This window comes from Oncorhynchus mykiss, chromosome 5 (genome assembly GCF_013265735.2).
Source record: "Oncorhynchus mykiss isolate Arlee chromosome 5, USDA_OmykA_1.1, whole genome shotgun sequence".
NCBI lineage: Eukaryota > Metazoa > Chordata > Actinopteri > Salmoniformes > Salmonidae > Oncorhynchus > Oncorhynchus mykiss.
The window spans coordinates 89816911-89842055 of record NC_048569.1 but is presented as its reverse complement, the minus strand read 5'-3'; the positions used below and the strand labels follow the sequence as shown (position 1 = coordinate 89842055).

General features: G+C 42.1%; 1 protein-coding gene across 4 annotated transcripts in view; it reads right to left on the bottom strand.

Moving 5' to 3' along the window:
• The window catches only part of swt1 (SWT1 RNA endoribonuclease homolog), a 34221-nt gene that overhangs the window by 5191 nt on the left and 3885 nt on the right, over window positions 1-25145 (bottom strand). For 3 of the 4 annotated variants that reach the window (XM_021604680.2, XM_036978730.1, XM_036978731.1), the window contains exons 8-14: window positions 24526-24913; window positions 23701-23839; window positions 22214-22362; window positions 21831-21982; window positions 21528-21674; window positions 16293-16359; window positions 15990-16057 (exon numbers count right to left, since the gene is read on the bottom strand). In XM_021604680.2, coding sequence (XP_021460355.2) covers window positions 15990-16057; window positions 16293-16359; window positions 21528-21674; window positions 21831-21982; window positions 22214-22362; window positions 23701-23839; window positions 24526-24913 — 1110 coding nt within the window. The remainder of the gene's footprint in view (window positions 1-15989; window positions 16058-16292; window positions 16360-21527; window positions 21675-21830; window positions 21983-22213; window positions 22363-23700; window positions 23840-24525; window positions 24914-25145) is intronic. The other variant, XR_002473648.2, reaches the window with a different exon arrangement.

The following is a 25145-nucleotide window of genomic DNA, read 5'->3' as shown; positions in this document are numbered from 1 at the left end:
TCCAGTGACTCCTGCCCCAAGGCACGGTAGAACACAACGGGAGACTATGCCCTCTTTAGATGGCTGAGCGAGGGAGCGCAAGCACACACACACCGAGAACATTTAGAACCCCACAATGTGAACCAAAAACACATGACTGTTCTCCATGGGGTTACCTCATATCACACTTATCACGCTCAGTGTCTTATTGTGATGTTGTTCTCTTCAAATGAGAGTATTGGTCTGACGTGTACACAGCACGTCTCTAACTGCAGGACCAATGGAATCCATGTGCACATGCACACAAAGTGGCCCTCTATGTCGTCTCCCATTAGAGACACTGAGGACGCTTGTTGCTCGTTCGTTTCCTCCTCTCTCCTCTTTGTTCCCATCGGGACGTTACATAACAGGGAAAGAAAGAGAGGAATCTGCCCCCTCCTCTGTGCTGTGGTGTTTATGTAACCGTAGAGAGATGGCAGGTTTCAGTACGGACCGATGGCTCTGCCCTCCTTTCTAAGCTTCTCCCACGTGGCACTGGGCTGCCTGTCACATCAGATGTGGATTCACGCTTCAGTTAGTCTGAAACACCTCTCCATCTCTGTGTCTCTCAGGGATGTATGGAGGTACGGGGAGGAGATGTTTGAAGAATACACAGTAAAAAGTGTTTTTTTATCGTGAGAAAGACCTCAGCTGGATTTTTAGGCATGAAAGGCATGTCACAATTGACACATTTTTCTAATATTTTTCATAAACATATTTGATCATCATCTGCGCTCCTCTCATTTTAATTCCAGTACTTGAATTTCAAAGTGCCAAATTCAAGTACTTTAAGCACCTCAAGAACTTTGTGTGAACCCTGTAATGTTTCAGAGGTATATTTAAGTCTTCTGTGGAAATGAATCAGCCAAGCCCCCATGTTTTTAGTTTTAATCAAACAAATGGTCTGACTCCCACTGTAATAATCAGCAGAACAGGAACACACAGCAGAAATCTATTAATAATAATAACATCATTTGTGTCAATGTAATGAGGCAGTATAATAATGATTTAGTGGTAATTCAGGAATAATTTCCTCTTCTCTGTTCACAACCCCTACTGGTTATTATGGAAACAGTGTCATAACCTTTCAAATACAGGAGAAGCAGTTCAGAAAGGAGATATTTATCCATTCAGCAGGTGGGAAAATAGCCTTTGCTTTGGAATTGAGTACAAGTACTACTGGTTCATATGTTAATAAGAAACTGCACCATACTCATTTACAATGTACACAAATGCCCTCTAAAAAGGTCACTTATAAAACAAACGGAAGGGAACTGAATTGCCTCACAAAGGATGGTAGAACTCTTGACTCGGAAGTGGTTATTTTCCCCTCTGAATTCTGACAGCTCACCCTCAGCTGGAGGCTGTCTGGCTGGGCAACACACACAACACCCTCCGGTGTTTCTGTCTGTGTGACTGACTGAGCTGTTGATCTCTAACGTGTGTGTTGATGACATAACCTCCATGTAGCCAGCGGTGGCTGGTGACTGTGATAAGACGGCAGTGTTTAAGGTTGTGTCTGAGGGAATTAATTATGTAAGAGAACAGAGAGACAGGTTAAACTCTATGCCGGAAAACACACAGAGGCACACACACACACACACAAACACAGAGGCAAACGCACACACACAATAAATGCTAACTGTGTGTGGACAGTGAACAAGGTGAGATGAAGGGCAGTGGTGGAAGGTCTAGTCAGGCGTGTGACGTCACCTAATCCCCTGCCAGACGGCGCTCCCCTCTGTGTTAGTAAAGCCACTGACCCTACAGCACGATGACAGCCCTACTGGGCCGTGACAACCACACACACACCTTTCCCCATGACTGACATGTGTGTAGACAAGGCTCTGAAGACCAAATGAATGCGTGTGGAGTGGACATTGGACAGAGTGTGAGTCTCTGTGTAACAAGGCAGACTGTGTGTATGGAAAGGTGACCGACAGGCTGATAGGTAAGGGAGGTTGATGACCGACTTCCCGGAGAGCTGTTTTTTCATACAGACAGCGCCTTCAGAAAGTAGTCACACCCTTTGACTTTTTCCACATTTGGTTGTTACAGACTGATTTTAAAATTGAATTACATTTCTTTGTCACTGGCCTACACACAATAATACCCCATAATGTCAAAGTGGATTTTTTATTTTATTTTATTTATTTTTTACAAAATGTTTCCAAATGTATTACAAATTAGTCAATAAGTATTCAACCCCTTTGTTTTTGCAAGCCTAAATAAGTTCAGGAGTACACATTTGCTTAACAAGTCACAATAAGTTGCATGGACTCTGTGTGCAATAATAGTGTTTAACATTATTTTTTAAATGCCTACCTCATCTCTGTACCCCACACATACACATAATTGTAAGGTGCCGTAGTCGAGCAGTGATTCAACCACACAGACCAGGGAGGTTTTTCAATGCCTCGCAAATAAGGCCAACTATTGGTAGATGGGTAAAAGTCCAAATAAAGCAGACATTGAATATCCCTTTGAGCATGGTGAAGCCATTAACCACACTTTGGATGGTGAATCAGTACACCCGGTCACGACAAAAATACAGGCGCTGTTCCTAACTCAGTTGCCAGAGAGGAAGGAAACCGCTCAGGGATTTCACCATGAGGCCAATGGTGACTTTAAAACAGTTACAGAGTTTAATGGCTGTGATAGGATAAAACTGAGGATGGATCAACAACATTATAGATACTCCACAATACAAACCTAAATGACAGAGTGAAAAGATACATAAGAAAAAAATGCATCCAGGCACTAAAGTAATACTGCAAAAAATGTGGCAAAGCAATTCACTTTTTGTCCTGAATACAAAGTGTTGTATTTGACTTGCCCCAAACATATTACTGAGTACCACTCTCCATATTCTCAAGCATAGTGGTGGAAGCATCATGTTATGTGTATGCTTGTAATTGTTAAGGACTGGGGAGTTTCTCAGGATAAAAAAGGAACGGAGCTAAGCACAGGCCAAATCCTAGAAGAAAAAACTTGGTTCAGTCTGCTTTCCACAAGACACTGGGAGATTAATTCACTATACGTAATGTGTGTAAACCAAATAGAAACTTGTTAACACAAACTTGCTAACACTCTCTAAAACAGAAAATACACCACATGACCAAAAGTACCTGCTCGTCAAACCAAAATCATGGGCATTAACATGGAGTTGGTCCCCCCTTTGCTGATATAACAGCCTCCACTCTTCTGGGAAGACTTTCCACTGTTGGAACATTGCTCCAGAGTCCAATGGCGGTGAGCTTTACACCACTCCAACCGACGCTTGGCATTGCACATGGTGATCTTAGGCTTGTGTGCAGCTGCTCAGCCATGGAAACCCATGTCATGAAGCTCCTGACAAACAGTTATTGAGCTGACGTTGCTTTCAGAGGCAATTACAACGCGGTAGTGAGTGTTGCAACCGAGGAGAGACAATTTTTTACACGCAACACGGCGGTCCCGTTCTGCGGTCCCGTTCTGTGAGCTTGTGTGGTCTACCACTTTGCGGCTGAGCCGTTGTTGCTTCTAAATGTTTACACTTCACAACAACAGCACTTACAGTTGACCTTTGAATCTCTAGAAGGGCAGAAATTTGGACAAACTGACTTTTTGGAAAGAGGGGTGGAATCCTATAACGATGCCACGTTGAAAGTAACTGAGCTCTTCACTAAGGCCATTCCACTGCCAATGTTTGTCTGTGGAGATTGCATGGATGTGTGCTGGATTTTACACACCTGTCAGCAATGGGTGTGGCTGAAATAGCCAAATCCACATATTTATGTATATATAGTGTATATGCATGACCAGATTTGCATGCAAATCCCCTTCTCTATTCTAACCAATATGGTGATGCCTCTAAAAAAAGACCAAGAATCTGCAAATCCAATACAATGTCATATTTCCTATTGAATAAGCAATAACCTTATAGATTTATTTGACAATTTAAAAACATAATACAACCACACGTGGATAATGCATTTAAAGTTATCGAGTATGACACAAAAACGTTTGATAACGTATTTGACTGTTCAAGTGCACAGTCCCCATTAGCAGACACCAATGGCGACAGCTAGTCTTATTGGGGTCTGACACATAAACAATACATTACACACAAAATACCTTACATTTAACAACATTACCATGTATTGTGTGTATCTATCAGTTACATGTCAGTGAATTCACACAAAAAGTAGGTCACATGGGGGAGAGGTGCTTTATTTTGGTTTTTAAAACCAGGTTTGCTTTTCACTTGCTATATATGAGATGGAAGGGAGTTCCATGCAATCATGGCTCTGTATAATACTGTACATTTCCTTGAATTTGTTCTGGACCTGGGGACTGTGAAAAGACCCCTGGTGGCATGTCTGGACAGGTAAGTGTGTGTGTCAGTACGGTGTGTAAGTTGACTATGTAAACAATTGAGTTTCCAACACATCAAAAATAAAATTAAAATAAAAAGGGATTTAGTCAATCTAGTATTGATATTAGCCCTCTGACTACAACGAAGAGCAAAATGTACCGCTCTGTTCGGTGCCAGCTGCAGCTTAACTAGTCCCTTCTTTGCAGCACTTGACCATATGACCGGACAATAATCAAGATAAGATAAAACTAGAGCCTGTAGGACTTGCTTTGTGGAGTGTGGTGTCAAAAAAGCAGAGCATTTCTTTATCACAGACAGACCTCTCCCCATCTTTACAACCATTGAATCTATATGTTTTGACCATGAGAGTTTACAATCTAAGGTAACACCAAGTAACTTAGTCTCCTCAATGTGTTCAACAGCCACACTATTTATTACCATATTCAGCTGAGGTCTAGAATTTAGGGAATGATTTGTACCAAATACAATACTCTTAGTTTTAGAAATGTTTAGGACCAGCTTATTACTGGCCACCAATTCTAAAACTAACTGCAACTCTTTGTTTGTTTAGGGTTGCAGTGACTTCACTAGCTGTGGTTGCTGATGCGTAAAGGCTTGAATCATCAGCATACATGGACACACAGGCTATGTCTAATACCAGTGGAAAGGTCATTGGTAAAAATAGAGAAGAGTAGAGGACCAAGAGAGCTGCCCTGCTGTACACCACACTTTACATGTTTAACAGAGAATTATTTCCATTAAAAGAAAACCCTGTGTTCTATTAAATAGATGGCTCTGAATCCACGATACGGCAGAGGTTAAAAAAAACATAACACATATGTTTTTTCAACAATAGGTTATGGTCAACACTATCAAAGGCTGCACGGACAGTACAGCTCCCACAATCTTATCAATTTCTTTCAACCAATTATCTGTCATTTATGACAATGCAGTACATGTTGAGTGCTCTCCTCTATAAGCATGCTGAAAGACTGTTGTTAGCATTGTATTTAGTCAAACACGTTTTTTCCCCAGCCGTTTTCTAAGAGCTGACAGCAAGCTGATAGGTTGGCTGTTAGATTCAAGTAATAGTGGTGCGCGGATCAGCTGTTTGTTCACCCACCTGAAATTGATAATAACCCATCTGCATGATTATATGTGATAAAAATTAAAATCTGAGGCCCGCACTCAACCCTAACCAGCAAATATATATATTTTTTGTTGTTGCTTGATTTAGATACGTTTCGGCTTATAATTGCCAACATTTTGGTAGGCTATTTCTTAGTCAACTTGTCTATAATTAGATGTCATAAGATGCTGCCCTAGAAGATTGAATGAACCCTTGCTCGACAGAATAGTAATAGAATGCTTTAATCTAGTTGACATCAGTAAAGTTCTCTGTCATCTTCCACAGAGCAAAGATGTTTCGGGACTGGGGAGAAAATACAATAACTCAACACCAAAGAAAATGTCCAACCGACATCAGTTCGACTGGTTGTTAGGAAAAAGAAAACTGTGAAAATGACCCAACATGTTTTTGTTAAGATTTCAGTTCGGCTTCAATACATATTTTATGTGGTTGAAATAATATCAACTTTTATGACGAAGACTGCACCTCTACAGATGGTATCTAACTGAACATTGCATTCTCTCAAAATACAGAAATACATAAATCATATTTATCTACTCCTGTTCAAGTCCAAATGTTGCCTACATTTGGTGAATAATTTTACTGCAAGAAATTCTTAATTCTGCAGGAGTTATTATTAAGGCCTGCCATCAGTGTCCAGATTTCAGTTTTCATTTAACCCTTCTAAACAGTAGGCTACAGTTCCCTTGACATGCCATAGGCCTATTCGAAGTCCCGTCTTGTGACTGTCGAAATTGTATAGCTCCTCACAATCATCACACATAACACTGCTATCATCCTCTTTTACCACTTCAACAGATCTTTCCAATCATTACTTTTCTGGCCCTTCTTTTTATTTTCAACCCTCCCTTTGCAACTTTTAAAATAAAGAGTGATTTTTTTGGACTCCTGAAGAGCTAATCAAAAGGGCTACCCAGACCTCTCTTGTACGCTGCTGCTACTCACTGTTTATAATCTATGCATAGTCATTAGTCACTTTAACTCTACCTACATGTACATAGAGTTGAAGTCGGAAGTTAACATACACTTAGGTTGGAGTCATTAAAACTCATTTTTCAACCACTCCACAAATTTCTTGTTAACAAACTATACCACCCTGCATACCACTGCTGGCTTGCTTCTGAAGCTAAGCAGGGTTGGTCCTGGTCAGTCCCTGGATGGGAGAATAGATGCTGCTGGAAGTGGTGTTGGAGGGCCAGGAGGAGGCACTCCTCTGGTCTAAAAAAAATATCCCAATGCCCCAGGGCAGAGATTGGGGACACTGCCCTGTGTAGGGTGCTGTCTTTCGGATGGGACGTTAAACGGGTGCCCTGACTCTCTGAGGTCATTAAAGATCCCATGGCACTTATCGTAAGAGTAGGGGTGATAACCCTGGTGTCCTGGCTAAATTCCTAATCTGGCCCTCAAACCATCACGGTCACCTAATAATCCCCAGTTTACAATTGGCTCATTCATCCCCCTCCTCTCCCCTGTAACTATTCCCCAGGTTGTTGCTGTAAATGAGAACTTACCTGGTAAAATAACAGATACATTTTTTTTTAAATGTAAAAAAAATGTTTTGGCAAGTCGGTTAGGACATTATTGTGTGCATGACAAGTAATTTTGCCAAAAATTGTTTACAGACATACACATGTGCCTTTCAACAGCTTGGAAAATTCCAGAAAATGATGTCATGGCTTTAGAAGCTTCTGATAGGCTAATTGACACAATTTGAGTCAATTGGAGGTGTACCTGTGGATGTATTTCAAGGCCTACCTTCAAACTCAGTGCCTCTTTGCTTGACATCATAACAAAATCAAAAGAAATCAGCCAAGACCTCAGAAAAAACATTGTAGACCTCCAAAAGTCTGGTTCATCCTTGGGAGCAATTTCCAAACGCCTGAAGGTACCACGTTCATCTGTACAAACAATAGTACGCAATGGGACCACACAGCTGTCATACCGCTCAGGAAGGAGACACGTTCTGTCTCCTAGAGATGAACGTACTTTGGTGCAAAAAGTGCAAATCAATCCCAGAACAGCAGCAAAAGACCTTGTGAAGATTCTGGAGGAAACAGGTACAAAAGTATCTAGATCCACAGTAAAACGAGTCCTATATTGACATAACCTGAAAGGCCGCTCAGCAAGGAAGAAGCCACTTCTCCAAAACCGCCATAAAAAAGCCAGACTACGATTTGCAACTGCACATGAGGAAGTATGTACTTTTTGGAGAAATGTCCTCTGGTCTGATGAAACAAAAATAAAACTGTTTGGCCATAATGACCATCGTTATGTTTGGAGGAAAAAGGGGGAGGATTGCAAGCTGAAGAACACCATCCGAACTGTTAAGCACGGGGGTGGCATGTTGTGGGGGTGCTTCGCTGCAGGAGGAACTGGTGCACTTCACAAAATAGATGGCATGAGGAAGGAACATTATGTGGCGATATTGAAGTAACATCTCAAGACATCAGTCAGGAAGATAAAGCTTGGTCGCAAATGGGTCTTCCAAATGGACAATGACCCTAAGCATACTTCCAAAGTTGTGGCAAAATAGCTTAAGGACAACAAAGTCAAGATATTGGCGTGGCCATCACAAAGCCCTGACCTCAATCTTATAGAAAATGTGGAGGCAGAACTGAAAAAGCGTGTGCGAACAAAGAGGCCTACAAACCTGACTCAGTTACACCAGCTCTGTCAGGAGGAATGGGCCAAAGGTTGGGCCAGAGGCTTGTGGAAGGCTACGCGAAACGTTTGACCCAAGTTTAAACTATTTAAAGGCAATGCAACCAAATACTAATTGAGTGTATGTAAACTTCTGACCCACTGGGAATGTGATGAAAGAAATAAAAGCTGAAATAAATCACTACTATTATTCTGACATTTCACATTATTAAAATAAAGTGGTGATCCTAACTGACCTAAGACAGGGAATTTCTACTAAGATTAAATGTCAGGAATTGTGGAAAAACTGAGTTTAAATGTATTTGGTCTAGGTGTATGTAAGCTTCTGACTTCAACTGTATTAGCTCAATTACCTCGACTAACCTTGACTCTGTACCGGTACCCCTTGTTATTTGACTGCTGCTGTTTAATTATCTCTTTAATTATCTGTTACTTTTACCCCCTTTTCTCCCCAATTTCGTGGTATCCAATTGTTAGTAATTACTATCTTGTCTCATCGCTACAACTCCCGTACGAGAGACGAAGGTCGAAAGCCATGCGTCCTCCGAAACACAACCCAACCAAGCCGCACTGCTTCTTAACACAGCGCGCCTCCAACCCGGAAGCCAGCCACACCAATGTGTCGGAGGAAACACTGTGCACCTGGCTACCTTAGTTAGCACGCACTGCGCCCGGCCCGCCACAGGAGTCGCTGGTGCGCGATGAGATAAGGATATCCCTACCGGCCAAACCCTCCCTAACCCGGACGACGCTAGGCCAATTGTGCGTTACCCCACGGACCTCCTGGTCACGGCCGGCTGCGACAGAGCCTGGGAGCGAACCCAGAGTCTCTGGTGGCACAGCTAGAGCTGCAATGCAGTGCCCTAGAGCACTGCGCCACCCGGGAGGCCCCCATTTTCTACTTAACACTTTTTTTTTCTTAACTTCTTAAAGCATTGTTGAGTAAGGGATTGTAAGTAAGCATTTCACTGTAAGGTCTACACCGGTTGTATTTGGCACATGTGACAAATACAAATTGATTTGTCTTGAGTTAAACTTCGGCAATGTCTTTTTGCCTCCGTGGATTGACGTTAACTTTTTCTGCCAGTTCCCAAAAGCATTATTTGGCAATTGGCTGTGTAGGCTATTTAGGGCCTTACAGTTAAGCCCTAAAGTGGAAGCTTAAGAAAAACCTAATTGTAGCCTATATAAATTGCACAATAAATATACATTACCAGTCAAAAGATTGAACAAGTACTCATTCAAGGGTTTCTTTATTTTTAATATTTTCTACATTGTAGAATAACAGTGAAGACATCAAAACTATGAAAATAACACATGGATTCATGTGGTAACCAAAAAAGTGTTAAACAAATCCAAAATGTTTCATATTTCACAGTCTTCAAAGTAACCACCCTTTGCCTCGATGACAGCTTTGCACACTCTTGGCATTCTCTCAACCAGCTTCATGAGGTAGTCACCTGGAATGCATCTCAAGGCTCTCTAGAGGGTGGTGCTGTCTGCACAAAGCATCAGCGGGGGCACTGCCTGCCCTCCTACAGCACCCAATGTCACAGGAAGGCCAAAAAGATCATCAAGGACAACAACCACCCAAGCCACTGCCTGTCACCCCGCTATCATCCAGAAGGCGAGGTCAGTACAAGCTGGGACCGAGAGACTGAAAAACAGCTTCTATATCAAGGCTATCAGACTGTTAAAGAGCCATCACTAGCACAGAGTGTCTGCAGCCTACATACACAGACTTTAAATCATTGGCCACTTTCATAAAAGGAACACTAGTCACTTTAATAATGTTTACATATCTTGCATTACTCATCTCATATGTATATATGCTGTGTCCTATACTATCTACTGTAGCTCAGTCTATGCTGCTTGGACATTGCCTGTCCATTTTTTAAATATATTCTTAATTCCAATCCTTTACTTAGTGTGTATTAGGTATTTGTTGTAATATCTAAAAATGTCACTAGAAGCACAAGCATTTTGCTACACCCACAATAACATCTGCTAAACATGTGTGTGTAACAAATCAAATTTGATCTGAAGGTGTGCCTTGTTAAAAGTTCATTTGTTGAATGTCTTTCCTTCTTAATGCATTTGAGCCAATCAGTTGGGTTGTGACAAGGTAGGGGTGGTATACAGAAGATAGCCCTATTTGGTAAAATACCAAGTCCATATTATGGCAAAAATAGCTCAAATAAGCAAAGAGAAATGACAGGCCTTCATTACTTTATAAGAACTTTGAAAGTTTCTTCAAGTGCAGTTGCAAAAACCCTCAAGCGCTTTGATGAAACTGGCTCTCATGAGGACCGCCACAGGAAAGGAAGACCCAGAGTGACCTCCGCTGCAGAGGATAAGTTCATTAGAGTTACTAGCCTCAGAAATTTCACCCCAAATAAATACTTCAGAGTTCAAGTAACTGATATATCTCAACATCAACTGTTCAGAAGAGACTGCGTGACTCAGGCCTTAAGGCCTAATTGCTGCAAAGAAACCACTATTAAAAGGAAACCAATAAGAAGAAGAGACTTGCTTGGGCCAAGAAACACAAGCCAAGAAACACAAGCAATGGACATTAGACAAGAGGAAATCTGTCGTTTGGTCTGATGAGTCCACTTGTTAGATACTGCGCATGAAGAAATGTTTGGTTCCAAACGCCGTGTCTGTGAACGGATGATCTCCGCATGTGTGGTTCCCAATGAGAAGCATGGAGGAGGAGGTGTGATGGTGCTTTGCTGGTGACACTGTCTGATTTATTTAGAATTCAAGGCACTCTTAACCAGCATGGCTACCACAGAATTCTGCAGAGATACATCATCCCATCTGGTTTGCGCTTATTTTATTTTACCTTTATTTAACTAGTCAGTTGACCCAACACACCTCCAGGCTGTGTAAGGGCTATGTGACCAAGAAGGAGAGTGATGGAGCACTGCATCAGTTGACCTGGCCTCCACAATCACCCGACCTCAACCCAATTGAGATGGTTTGGGATGAGTTGGACAGCAGAGTGAAGGAAAAGCAGCCAACAAGTGATCAGCATACGTGGGAACTCCTTTACGACTGTTGGAAAAACAAACCAGGTGAAGCTGGTTGAGAGAATGCCAAGAGTGTGCAAAGCTGTCATCAAGGCAAAGAGTGACTACTTTGAGGAATCTAAAATATATTAGATAACACGTTTTTGGATACTACATGATTCCATATGTGTTATATCATAGTTGATGTCTTCACTATTATTCTACAATGTAGAAAATAGTAACTATTAACTGACTGGTACTGTACATTTATTGATCTTTTAATCTATTGTTTCTGTTTATTCAACCCGCCCGTAACCCAACCGCCCTTCAGCCACACAACATTTAAAATTACTCTAAAACCGTCCACCCTGCGGATATAACCGTGAGGACTACGGGTTATGAGTCAACCCGTGCATCACTAACAAGTAAATGCCGCTTTGCCATTCTTGGGTAGCGGAATGACTTTGGCTTCCATCCAGGTCTGAGGACAAACACTTTCCTCTAGGCTCAGATTAAAGCAACACCTCCCCCATAAGCACCCCTGTCTCTTTTGTACAGTCGCATGAAAAAGTTTGGGCACCCCTGACAATTTCCATGATTTCCATTTATAAATAATTGGGTGTCTGGGTCAGCAATTTCATTTTGATCTATCAAATAACTGATGGACACAGTAATAGTTCAGTAGTGAAATGAGGTTTATTGGATTAACAGAAAATGTGCAATATGCATCAAAACAAAATTAGACAGGTGCATAAATTTGGGCACCCCAATAGAAAAATCACATCAATATTTAGTAGAGCCTCCTTTTGCTAAAATAACAGCCTCTAGACACTTCCCATAGCCTCTAATGAGTGTCTGGATTCTGGATTAAGGTATTTTGGACCATTCCTCCTTACAAAACATCTCCAGTTCTGTTAGGTTTGATGGTTGCCGAGCATGGACAGCCCGCTTCAAATCATCCCACAGATTCTCAATGATATTCAGGTCTGGGGACTGGGATGGCCATTCCAGAACATTGTACTTGTTCCTCTGCATAAATGCCCGGGTAGATTTTGAGCAGTGTTTTGGGTCGTTGTCTTGTTAAAATATCCAGCCCCGGCGTAACTTCAACTTTGTGACTGATTCTTCAACATTATTCCCAAGAATCTGCTGATATTGAGTGGAATCCATGCGACCCTCAACTTGAACAAGATTCCCAGTACCGGCACTGGCCACACAGCCACACAGCATGATGGAACCCCCACCAAATTGTACTGTGGGTAGCAAGTGTTTTTCTTGGAACGCTGTGTTCTTTTGCCACCATGCATAACGTCCATTGTTATGACCAAATAACTCAATCTTTGTTTCATCAGTCCACAGCACCTTATTCCAAAATGAAGCTGGCTTGTCCAAATGTGCGTTGGCAAACCGCAAGCGACTCTGTTTGTGGCGTGTGTGCAGAAAAGGCTTTTTCCGCATCACTCTCCCATACAGCTTCTCCTTGTGCAAAGTGCGCTGAATTGTTGAACGATGCACAGTGACACCATCTGCAGCAAGATGATGTTGTAGGTCTTTGGAGGTGGTCTGTGGGCTGTTTTTGACCATTCTCACCATCCTTCGCCTTTCCGATATTTTACTTGGCCTGCCACTTCTGGCCTTAACAAGAACTGTGCCTGTGGTCTTCCTGACAGCTTAAATCTCTGCGATAGCTTTTTGTAGCCTTCCTCTAAACCATAATGTTGAACAAACTTTGTTTTCAGGTCATTTGAGAGTTGTTTTGAGGCCCCCATGTTGCCACTCTTCAGAGGCGAGTCAAAGAGAACAACAACTTGCAATTGGCCACCTTAAATACCTTTTCTCATGATTGGATGCACTTGTCTATGAAGTTCAAGGCTTAATGAGCTCACCAAACCAATTGTGTGTTCCAATTAATCAGTGCTAAGTAGTTAAAGGTATTAAAATCAACAGAATGACAAGGGTGCCCACATTTTTGCATAGCCTATTTTTCACATCTGATTTAATTTCATTCAACTTAATATTGCTACACTAAAACTCTTTGTCTGGACAATGCCCCAGTACTCAGCTTTTATTAGAAAATGAATGGCATGCCACTGTGATCATTTTCTGTGACGACAGAGTAAATTATTTTGCAGCCTCAGAGGGGTGCCCAAACTTTTTCATCCGACTGTAGATGTTATATCCTTGTATTGCTACTGCTGTATCAAAGGAATTATCTAAATGAGTCTCAGAAATGGCAAATGTATTAATGTTGTTATCTGATGTTAGCAAGTTATTGATTTCATGAACCTTATTTCTAAGGCTACATATATATTAATGTGCTTTTTTTTGTTGCCCTTTCCTGGGTAGCTCATCAGAGATAGCCATAATCCCATTTTACAGTCGTAAGAATTTCAGAAAAAGAGTCGCTGGCACGGCGACTAGAATGGCTGGCACGGCGACTAGAATGGCTGGCATGGCAGGATTGTCATAGTTCCACTGGGAGGGAGGTGATTGTGATGTCACAATGAGGTGAAACTAGACTTCCAGCCCCATGCATCTAAAAAAATTATGAATAAAAATTACTACGACATAATGGGTAGACTGGCAGCCATTTTGGGTGTACCCATGCCAGGAAGTTAAAGCAGGAAGCGAGCCTTTCAATCTGTGATGTGATTTGTTGAGTCAACTCAACTGACATTTCAAAAAATACATTGCATGAGCCATCAGTTAGCATCATTTGAATGAACATTCTACATTACCATGGCAACCCAGCATCAGTTGACAGAACATTCCAAAATACCATGGAAAGCAATTGGGAGTTCACCGGTCAATTTTCAGGGTTGGAGCTTCCAAGCCCATTCAATTCATTCTTATTTCTAAATTGCATTCGGAAAGTATTCAGACCCCTTGACACATTTTGTTACGTTACAGCCTTATTCTAAAATTGATTCATCATTCAATAAAATGATTCAAAAAATTTTATCCTCCTCAATCTACACACAATACCCCATATATGGCAAAGCAAAAACAGGTTTGTAGAATTGTAAAAAAAAAAAAATACCTTATGTACATAAGTATTCAGACCCCAGAGCAAAAACCAAGTCATGGGGTTGAAGGAATTGTCCGTAGAGCTCAGAGACAGGATTGTGTCGAGGCACAGATCTGGGGAAGGGTACCAAAACATTTCTGCAGCATTGAATGTCCCAAGAACATACATCCTTCTTAAATCATTCACATCCATCATTCTTAAATGGAAGAAGTTTGGAACCACCAAGACTCTTCCTAGAGCTGGCCACTAGGTCAAACTGAGCAATCGGGTGAAAAGGGCCATGGTCAGGGAGGTGACCAAGAACCCTATGGTCCCTCTGACAGAGCTCCAGAGTTCCTCTGTGGAGATGGGAGAACCTTACAGAAGGACAACCATCTGTGCAGCACTGGCCACTCTTAATGGTACTTAATGGTAGAGTGGCCAGACAGAATCCACTGCTCTGTAAACGTTACAACAGTTTTTTTTATTTCACCTTTATTTAACCAGGTAAGCTAGTTGAGAAGAAGTTCTCATTTACAACTGTGACCTGACAGCCGCATGGAGTTTGCCAAAAGGCCCCTAAAAAATGACTCACAGACCATAAGGAGCACGATTCTCTGGTCTGATGAAGCCAAGATTGAACTACTTGGCCTGAATGCCAAGCGTCACGTCTGGAGGAATGCTGGCACCATCCCTATGGTGAAGCATGGTGGTGGCAGCATCATGCTGTGGGGATGTTTTTCAGCAGCAGGGACTGGGAGACTAGTCAGGATCGAGGGAAAGATGAACGGAGCAAAGTACAGAGAAATCCTTAATGAAACCTGCTCCAGAGCGCTCAGGACCTCAGACTGGTGCGAAGGCTCACCTTCCAAAAGAACAACGACCCTAAGCACACAGCCAAGACAACGCAGGAGTGGCTTTGGGACAAGTCTCTGAATGTCCGTGAATGGCCCAGCCAGAACCCGGACTTGAACTTCATTGAACATCTCTGGAGAGACCTGAAAATAGCTGTGCAGCGACACTCTCCATCCAACCTGACATAGCTTGAGAGGATCTGCAGAGAAGAATGGGACAAACACCCCAAATACAGGTCTGTCAAGCTTGTAGAGTCATCCCCAAGAAGACTCGAGGCTGTAATTACTGCCAAAGGTGCTTTGGCAGTAATTATGGGGTATTGTGTGTGAATTAATGAGAAAAACCCCAATGTAATCCATTTTAGAATAGGGCTATAACGTAACAAAATGTGTAAAAAGTCAAGGGGTCTGAATACTTTCTGAATGCACTACATGTCAGAGACCTGCCTAGGCATGCTATCATCAAAGACACTTACTACACATGAGTGGGCTAGACCAGTGGTTCCCAAACAGGGGTCCTAGGCCTAGCTAAACGGGGTACTTGAGAAGACTGGTAAAATGCACACGAGGGAGTACTTCAGGGGTACTCCGAGCAGAGCAAAATTCAGTTTGTGGTACAGTAACCAAAAAAGGTTGGGAGCAACTGGACTAGACCACCCTGGTTACTCGCTGGATATCCTGTTAACTAGAACATTTATCCTCACTGAGAGGTCATTCTCCACTCTCCCAGGTGTATTGGTGTTATTGTGGGAGGTCATTCTCCACTCTCCCAGGTGTATTGGTGTTATTGTGAGAGGTCATTCTCCACTCTCCCAGGTGTATTGGTGTTATTGTGGGAGGTCATTCTCCACTCTCCCAGGTGTATTGGTGCGACAAAGCCAATTGTGCGTATGTGAGTGTAGTTGTGTATGTTTGTGTCTCCACCCACCTGTACTCGTGCTGTGAGAGACAGTCCAACAGGTCTTTGGCAGTGAACCTGGGCTCCATGGCAGCAATCTAAAGCACAAGTCACTTACAGTATTAAGATTCAGCCCAATCAGCTGGGTAATACATGTGATGTAACATTGCAATCCTATTAACATTTAGAATGAATTAATCCTACAATGTCCATGTGGATGACAAACCTTCATTCACCCTACCAAAACACTGGGAGCTGGACAGATGAAACATTAATGATCTCAGATGAGGTGTGACCACCGGACAGAGGTTACTAGGAGTTAGAAATACTAACCTCACTGGAGTGGATGAAGGAGAGGAGAGCCTGGGCATCTTCTAGACAGCTGTCTGTTGACAGAACCCTACAAAACAGCCAGGGTCTGATTAGTGGAGGGACACACCACACACTGTCATTAAGTAAGTAACAGAGGAAATGAACTAGGGATAGAAGGGGTAATTCAAATACTTCTAGACTGTATAGTGTGAATATGGAGAGAGAGAGAGAGAGAGAAAGACGGACAAAGAGAGATGGAGTGAAAGAGATGAGAGAGAAAGGTTGCCATGAGAAAAGGGTAACCAGTGGAGCACAAACACCATTCTAAATACAACCTATATCTTTCTGTTTATTTATTTTCCCTTTTGAACTATTTGCACATTGTTACGACATTAACAATAATATAACATTTGAAATGTCTATGTTCTTTTAAAACTGTTGTAATGTTTACTGTATATGTTTTGTTTATTTCCCTTTTCTTTGTCTATTTCACTTGCTTTGGAAACATAAACATGTGTCCCATGCCAATACAGCACCTTTTGAATTGAGAGAGATAGAGATGGTGGAGGGAGAGGAAAGAAAGTCATTTCAGCAGGCTAAATCTGTCTGCATTATACATATTTTCTCCCGGCAGGGACTTGGGGGGGTTATGGGCTGTGATGATGCGTCACTGCTAGCTACTGTAAGAGCTACTGTCTGTCTGTCTCCTAGGTAACCACATAGGAGCAGCTTCAACACACACCTCACCCAAACTTCCTACAGATGGGCATACATGAAAGTCATCTTCGTTTTTGGGCCTGTCTGTTCCATTTCTAACCAACCACCTGTTCTGCCTAATGTGTACAGTACAGAAATACCCTGGCCTTTATTCAAATCAACATTATGTGCAGCAGGAAAGAAACAGACTTTCGGGGACTCAGAGAGCCCTGAACAAACTGGAACTACACCACAAACACACGGTTCTAACAATGAACTAAGCCTTAACATGCTTTTGGGAAATTGGGCCCTGATCTGTATTCAGAAATCAGGTAGGTAGTGAAGAGGTGTTTAGGTAGGTAGTGAAGAGGTGTTTAGGTAGGTAGTGAAGAGGTGTTTAGGTAGGTAGTGAAGAGGTGTTTAGGTAGGTAGTGAAGAGGTGTTTAGGTAGGTAGTGAAGAGGCATCCTGGAAGACGTGTGATAGATGCCTCATTATGTGAGAAGTTTTACAAAAACTATAGTAATAAAATACACTGTATTATTAGAACATAATGTGAGTAACTTATAATATTTGGATCTTACAACTGTAATGTACAGTAGGCTGTGTGTGCTAATGAGAGTTTGAGTGAGGTGTTAGACAAATGTAATGATTAATGAGCTCTAAAAACACCAATCTGGGCCTTGTTTCCCAAAAACATCTTAAAAGAGCCCCTGAACACACCGATTTGCACGTACGATGCATTCGGAAAGTATTCAGACACCTTGACTTTTTCCACATTTTGTTACACGCAGTACTTTATTGACAGCGATTTTTGACAGCGATTACAGCATCGAGTCTTCTTGGATATGACTCTACAAGCTTGGCACACCTGTATCTAGGGAGTTTCTCCCATTTTTCTTTGCAGATCCTCTCAATCTCTGTCAGGTTGGATGGGGAGCATAGTTGCACAGCTGTTTTCCGGTCTCTCCAGACATGTTCGATCGGGTTCAAGTCTGGGCTCTGGCTGGGCCACTCAAGGACATTCAGAGACTTGTCCCAGAAGCCACTCCTGCATCGTTTTGACTGTGAGCTTAGGGTCGTTGTCCTGTTGGAAGTTGAACCGTCATCCCAGTCTGAGGTCCTGAGTGCTTATTTATTTTAGACAGGTCTACAGAAGCATGATATGAAGAAAAGCTAGTTTTATTTCAGAAGAACAGAACAGCATACTCTGAGTTGTCCTTATGTTAGGCCCTGATCTGGCTATGCCATATTACTGTGGGCTACACTAGTTAATTTAGCAGACAAGAACGCCATGGAATTCGAAGCAAATACTTGATATTATTTTATAGTATGAATAATAGTATTGAACATAACTGAATAAAAGCCAAAGGATATTTTCTCCAAACGATTTGAGGGAGTGTGCACATGCAGCTATTCTGTGTTGAGCGGTTAACAAAGAAATAGGTACTAATATATGCTTAATTTAGAGTCAATGTAACTTTAGTTGTTTTACAAATGTTGGGCTATATATGTTTTCATTTTTAATACATTGTAAGTCTGCATGAAGCGACTAATTATGTTTTTTTTTTTTAAACAAATGAAAGTCAGGAGCTCTGCTTTGTTTTTTGCGCAGGCTGTATACACTTCCTGTCTCTCATTCACAATTTCACAATTCAAATTGAATGGTGGCATCTCCTTTGTGCGGCCTTAATGCACCCTAAAGAGATCCACGCCTTTTGCAGCCAGTGGCCGTTGTTCCCGTCTCCCAGAGTGCAGCGTTCTCCGAAGCACCTCTCACTCACATGGCTCTCCATCACGTGATCGGGTATTTCTCACAGGCTACAAGTGAAGACAGACACTTTGAGGATGCAACTGCATGCATATTGAAGATATTGAAAGAACTATCCACAGTTACTTTGTCAACCAACAAGATTAGGCCTAACGAACAGCAAAAGCACTAGCCTGTCAATCTACTATCCCCATAGTACAAAAGTTTACCTAATCTATTCTGTGTGAGAAATAAATATTCCAAACATGGTCTGGGACAGTTGTGGGATGCGATAGATCCCAAACTAATACAACCACTAGCATTAAACAAACTATTTTACATAATTGATCAGAACGTTTAGCTTAAAATGTGATAAACTATTAGGCTATTTCTTCACATTATAAGCGCAGCAACGCGCACACGGCAGTAAGCTATAAGTGCAAATGTTCCATTAGCGGGAAAACACCATTATCAAAAGTGACCGCAAATGCGATTATGTATGTAATGTTTTTATTATAAAAAGGTGCATTATAATGGTGAAGATGGATCTTCCCCAAACTCGAAACTCACTCGCTGCTTCTATATGCCAGTTAGGCTCTACACCACTTGTAAAGCGGATTAATGCGCTTCATTTTAAGACGTTATTTGGCCACAAATTGTGATATAAACCTTATCAAAACATATAGGCCTATGGGCAAGGCTACATGAGGTGTGCGACTATGATTAAAAAAAATGTCGCAAAAAAAATTGCATTGTTTCTAGCCTTCAAGATGGGCATCATTCACAATTCATAATATATCATTCAAAGCGATAGGATAATGTTGACACCAATCAGACTATTCTAGAATGAATCTTGTCTTTACATATAATAAATAATATATGTGTCAATTTTTTTATATTTAGAATGAACAATTATCATGCACCTGTATCGAAACAGAGGCAGTGGGAAAAATACATGTCATCTATACACTTAAATAACGAATGGAGGACTCTTTCCCCACGGTTCATTTTCATGCCAGTCAGGTAGGCTATACTCCTGTTAGGAAAGTTGAGAAATAAATATAGTAGGCCTAGCCTATAGAAAGCCTATAGGTAGGCTATACTCCTGTTATAAATATAAGCAATGTGCTTAATATTAGGAAAGTTCAGAATTAAATATAGTAGGCCTAGCCTATAGAAAGCCTATGGGGCCTCCTATTTTTATTAGAGGCCATCACTCTTTTCTCACGCAATTGCATAGCCTATAGAAAGGTTGCACAACATGAGCTCATGGGCACTCATGAAGTGTTTGATTAGAATTTAAATTACATTGATGTCAGAGTGATTAGAGGGACAATAGAGTGCCGAGTACCAGGCAGTTAGCAAACTAATGACCAGCAACCTGCATCAGAGCTTGGAGAAGCCTAATTACCGTGGTTAAACAATCACATGGAATTTGACTGCCTTCATGACCACTGGTAATACAGTCACAGCAGGAGCCCAATTTTTGACCACCGACGACAACAAAGTTGATTATAAATACAAAGTTGCCAATGTCTTTGCAATCGTTAAAAACAAGCGAAGGATAAACAGATTCTTCAAATGAAAAGATGACTGCATTGAAAGATAAACAGCCTACCTAGAGTATAGACTACATAGGCCTATATTATTTCAATGATATTGAAATAAATGTTATGTTCATTGAATTTAGTTTAAAAAAAAGATATATAATAATGCTATTTGTGATTTTTGCCTCAATATATTTGTTGATGTGAAGCCTAACGTGTGTAATGATGTTCCAAATCTTGATTCAGAGTATTATTATAGGGTAAGAATTACAATAAGCCACAACAATATTTGCAGCCATGGGTTACAATATCGCTCTAGGAGCTGATCCGTCATCAGTATTGTGAAATAATTCTAACGTTAAGGAAAGATTTAAAATGGAGAAAGCTGACCCGAGTTAAATAAAGGTAAAATATATGAACACACCACTGGTTGGGTTCCTACTGACACTACAATGAGGCAGAATGTTCATAGTTACTGTTGAAAGAGACAAATGTCACAGCGTTCCTGACTGAGGAGACACCATACACCAACCAAACCGGACCCCCGTTAAAGGCTGTGTATGTGTGCACAGCAGCATGCCTTACTTTCAATCCTATTCCCCAAATTCCCCAATTCTTGATGAAGGAGAAGCTAGCCAATGTAGTGGAAAACAAGGCAAGGCCATTTGGCTCTCCAGGAGAAAGCCAAACTCTTTAAAACTAATAGAAACATCACAATGAGCCATCAACCATAACATGAACGATTTCAGTGACCCCGTGACTGTTGGGATGTGACCGCTGCTTTTTTAATAACGTCATCACCATAGCAACCGTCAGTGACGTAATGTGAAAGTGTTACTGATTGCCGATTGTCTGCAGCCTCGCTATTATCTTCCCCTGGCCTGAATGGCAGTGAGTCTAGCAGAGAGGAGAGTGTGACACCAGACGGACAAGTCAAGACAGGAGCTCTACTGTGACGACATCACACTTGTCCCATTTCTGGGCAATATGCAATCGCTCCTTCAAAACACATCCTTAGTCTGGAACAGGTGGGTGATTCAGCATCATTGAATATGGTAAGGCTAAGTTTGGGGTGGTAGTGGTCACCAGTCCTGGTCCTAAGAGTTACAAGGTTTGCAGGTGTTTAAGGTGAGAGATATGTCAGGTATCTCACCTGGTAAAGGCATGTAGCAGTTGTCTGACAGCAGTGGATAGCTTGTGCAGACAGACAGGAGAGAACTACTGTACTGTCAGAATGGAGGGAGTACAGTATGGTATAACTGACCTGGTGAAGGCATGTAGCAGTTGTCTGACAGCAGTAGATAGTCTGTGCAGACAGGAGATGGCGTCCTGGGGAAGGGGAGGACCCTCTACTGGCTGGTTGGTTTCTATGGCGCCCGGGTCAAAGCGGAGAGCGGCGAAAACAGCAGAGCTGAACAAAGCACAATGACCTCTTATACTAACATACCTTTTAACAGGCACAGTCTTTAGAATGCATGTTAGAAATACTAGTATTTAGGACCCTGCCTTCCCAACTATGGGCTCATCTCCACAGGTCCTAAACATGAACTCCGTATCATCTGCTCACCTGATCCCACACACATTGTTCCAGATGTTCTCAAACATCACCCACACTTCCTGGTGTGACACTCGAGCAGGCGTGGTCTGTTTCTCCTCCTCCTCCTCCGCCATGAGGGTGTCACCGTCACTGGTGTGGGTCTCCTCTGAGACTTTCTCTGGCTACATACCAAGATCAACTTTAAGTTACATTTATTTGCCATTTGTAAACAAGCACAAACATTGGAATGTCTCTTTAGACGAGAGCTCAACGGTAAAACTGTAAAAGATTTTAAGAAACACACAAGAATACTATACAAATAAGTTAACAACTTTGGACAACTTGGGTCCAAAACATAAAGGGATTTGCCACCGTGTGACGTTGCAGTCCTGAATGAGCTCCAGGCAGCGTACCTGAGGGAGTATCCTCTGCAGCAGGGTATTCAGGGAGGCGAGGGCCGGTCGGACACGCCCATCGTAGTCTGACCTGCAGCCGAAGGCCTGCAGCAGCTCTCTAGACTCATACAGAGCCAGCACTGTAGAGCTTTGCTCTACTGATTTACCTAAGGAGAGAGACCAGAACGTCAGAGTACACACACACTTTGTACACACACACACACACACACACACACGATCACATGTAGTCACGCACGCACATACGTCAATGAGAAACACAGAAGCCAATTGTAAGCAACCCCACAGTTTGTCCTGACAGTACAGTAGTTATTTAACCAGAGCCAGTTTGTCCTGACAGTACAGTAGTTATTTAACCAGAGCCAGTTTGTCCTGACAGTACAGTAGTTATTTAACCAGAGCCAGTTTGTCCTGACAGTACAGTAGTTATTTAACCAGAGCCAGTTTGTCCTGACAGTACAGTAGTTATTTAACCAGAGCCAGTTTGTCCTGACAGTACAGTAGTTATTTAACCAGAGCCAGTTTGTCCTGACAGTACAGTAGTTATTTAACCAGAGCCAGTTTGTCCTGACAGTACAGTAGTTATTTAACCAGAGCCAGTTTGTCCTGACAGTACAGTAGTTGTTTAACCAGAGCCAGTTTGTCCTGACAGTACAGTAGTTATTTAACCAGAGCCAGTATATTTAATGGAGAATAGGAAGACTTGTAGGAATTAAAGGTTTGTGTGTGTCTGTTTATACCTATGTCACTTCCCTTCCATGCACATCCACCTACACACACACACACACACACACGCACATGCACGCACAAACACTAAACACAAACAGTAACACACTGCAGTAGTTTCCACTTCTGGATTATTTGTTAGATACCGTTCATCCCTCCCTTCCGCTCAACTCTCTAAGAGTCCTGGCTGGTCCACCCAAGATTAGAATAGGGAGGGGTCATGCTAGAGAGAGTATGATGAACAGGGGAACACACACTCACACTACAGCTGCTAATGCAATACAACGACAAACAGAGCCATGGCAACACTGAGCAGCATGTTTAGTATGGCTACTGCAGTTAACCACTCAGTCAGCATTTTGCTTCTGACACACTTCTCTGCAGAGCCTTATTCTGAATATAGTTCTGTAGAGCAGTAGGAGCGCTGGTGTAGGCAGTATAGCACTGTGCTTTAGCCAGGGAGAACTCTATTTGCAGCAGAGTTCACTGGGCCCATTTTAAGGGATATCACTATTTATTTTTAGCATGCAAATGTACTAGTTTCCATCAAAGTGTTGAAAGTACACACAACATTTTATAGTGTTTTTCCCCCATTATTTATAGTTTATTTGGACAATGTATAACAAAAACATAAGTCTCAGAAACTGAGAAAAGATGTGTTGCACTAGATAACATCTCATTTACATTTGTAGTTCCCAAAGAGGGATATTGATTGCATTTTGAGAGTGCTGGAATCTGACAGTGATGTCATGGTTTCTCACCTGAGAAGAAGTAGTTGTGAAGGTTTTCCAGGGATTGCTGCAGATTTCGAGGGACGATGTTGCCGAAAACAGAGATCCAGTGTTTCTTGAAACACTGCAGAAGGTCTTCAAGAGTCCAGGGCGGTTTCACATATACAATCTATCATTTCCAAACAAAAATGTAGGTTACAAAATGATAACCAACATCTGATCACTTTACGTAGTTCAAGCTTCCTCTCTGTATATACACTCTCATCCATGTCTCTGGACGCTGAGGAACATTTTTTTTGGGGGGGGGGGGGGCTCTATTCCCAAGCATTTTGAGATAGAATGTTCATGTTAGGTGACAGAGAATGCCATCTTTTATTTGACAGTATTTCCATATATATCCTTACACACAATGACTACATCTTATGACTATAAAAACTTGCACTTGTTTTGGAATATGTTTTGCCCAATAGGAATTTATTGTTGAATGTCTTTTGCCATTTTAGAGTCACTTTTATTGCTAAATTGTTGGGACCACAGCAAAAAATATGACACCCACCCCCTCACTACCCTTACTATTACAGCTGAACAAAGTCAGAGGGGAAACACAATTCCACATCTACCAATCTGCTGATTCCTTTCAGAGGCCAAGGCTGCATCCCGATTCTCTACATTTTTCCTGAAGTGTGCACTTGCACCTTCCCTATCATGGATTGAAAAGCATGGGACTGGGGTAGGCAACGGCTGGAGGGAGTTTCCATCATAGTAAAATCGATGACAGGGATTGTACAAAAGGTGGAGAATCTGGACACAGCCGATTGGCTGATTTGGAATTGACCAGAAGATTGTGGAGTTTACCTCTGTCCACAGTTCTTCATAGGCTGCCTTCATCTCAATCTCCAGCACCTGAGACAGCACCTCTTTCAGACAGTCCTCCAGTACTGACACACAGCTGCTCAGCTCCCGGGCCTCTTCTGCAGCCATCTTTCTCTTCTCTTCCATTTCTCTCTCTTTCCCTCCATCACTCCTGCTCTGTTCATTCTGCTGCCGGCCTGGGAAGAGGCTGGGTTTCTGGTGGTCACGGGTCTGGCTCGGGGTGCAGGTGAGGGTTTGTGTCTGTGTGCTGACAGGGGTCAGGTTGTGGACACCAGGCGTTTTGAGCCTGTCTACCTCCTCCAACAGGTCAGCCTTACCGAAGGCCTTCACCCCACTCAGCAAGGCCTTACTACACAGGTTCTTATCATTACTGTGGACACATACACAATCAAAATCAACCAGACAGAAAGATATTGCTACAAATCCACATCACACACAGTGAGACAGAGTGAGTAAGTGTGAGAGTGTGTGTGTGTGTGACCAGACAGTGTGAGGCCTCTTGTAAAGGAAGTCTTTGTGAAATGAAGAAGTGAATACTGATGACAAGCAGTATCGCTTTCAAACAGCACCATATCACATACAGAACTATCTCCAGACAGGCA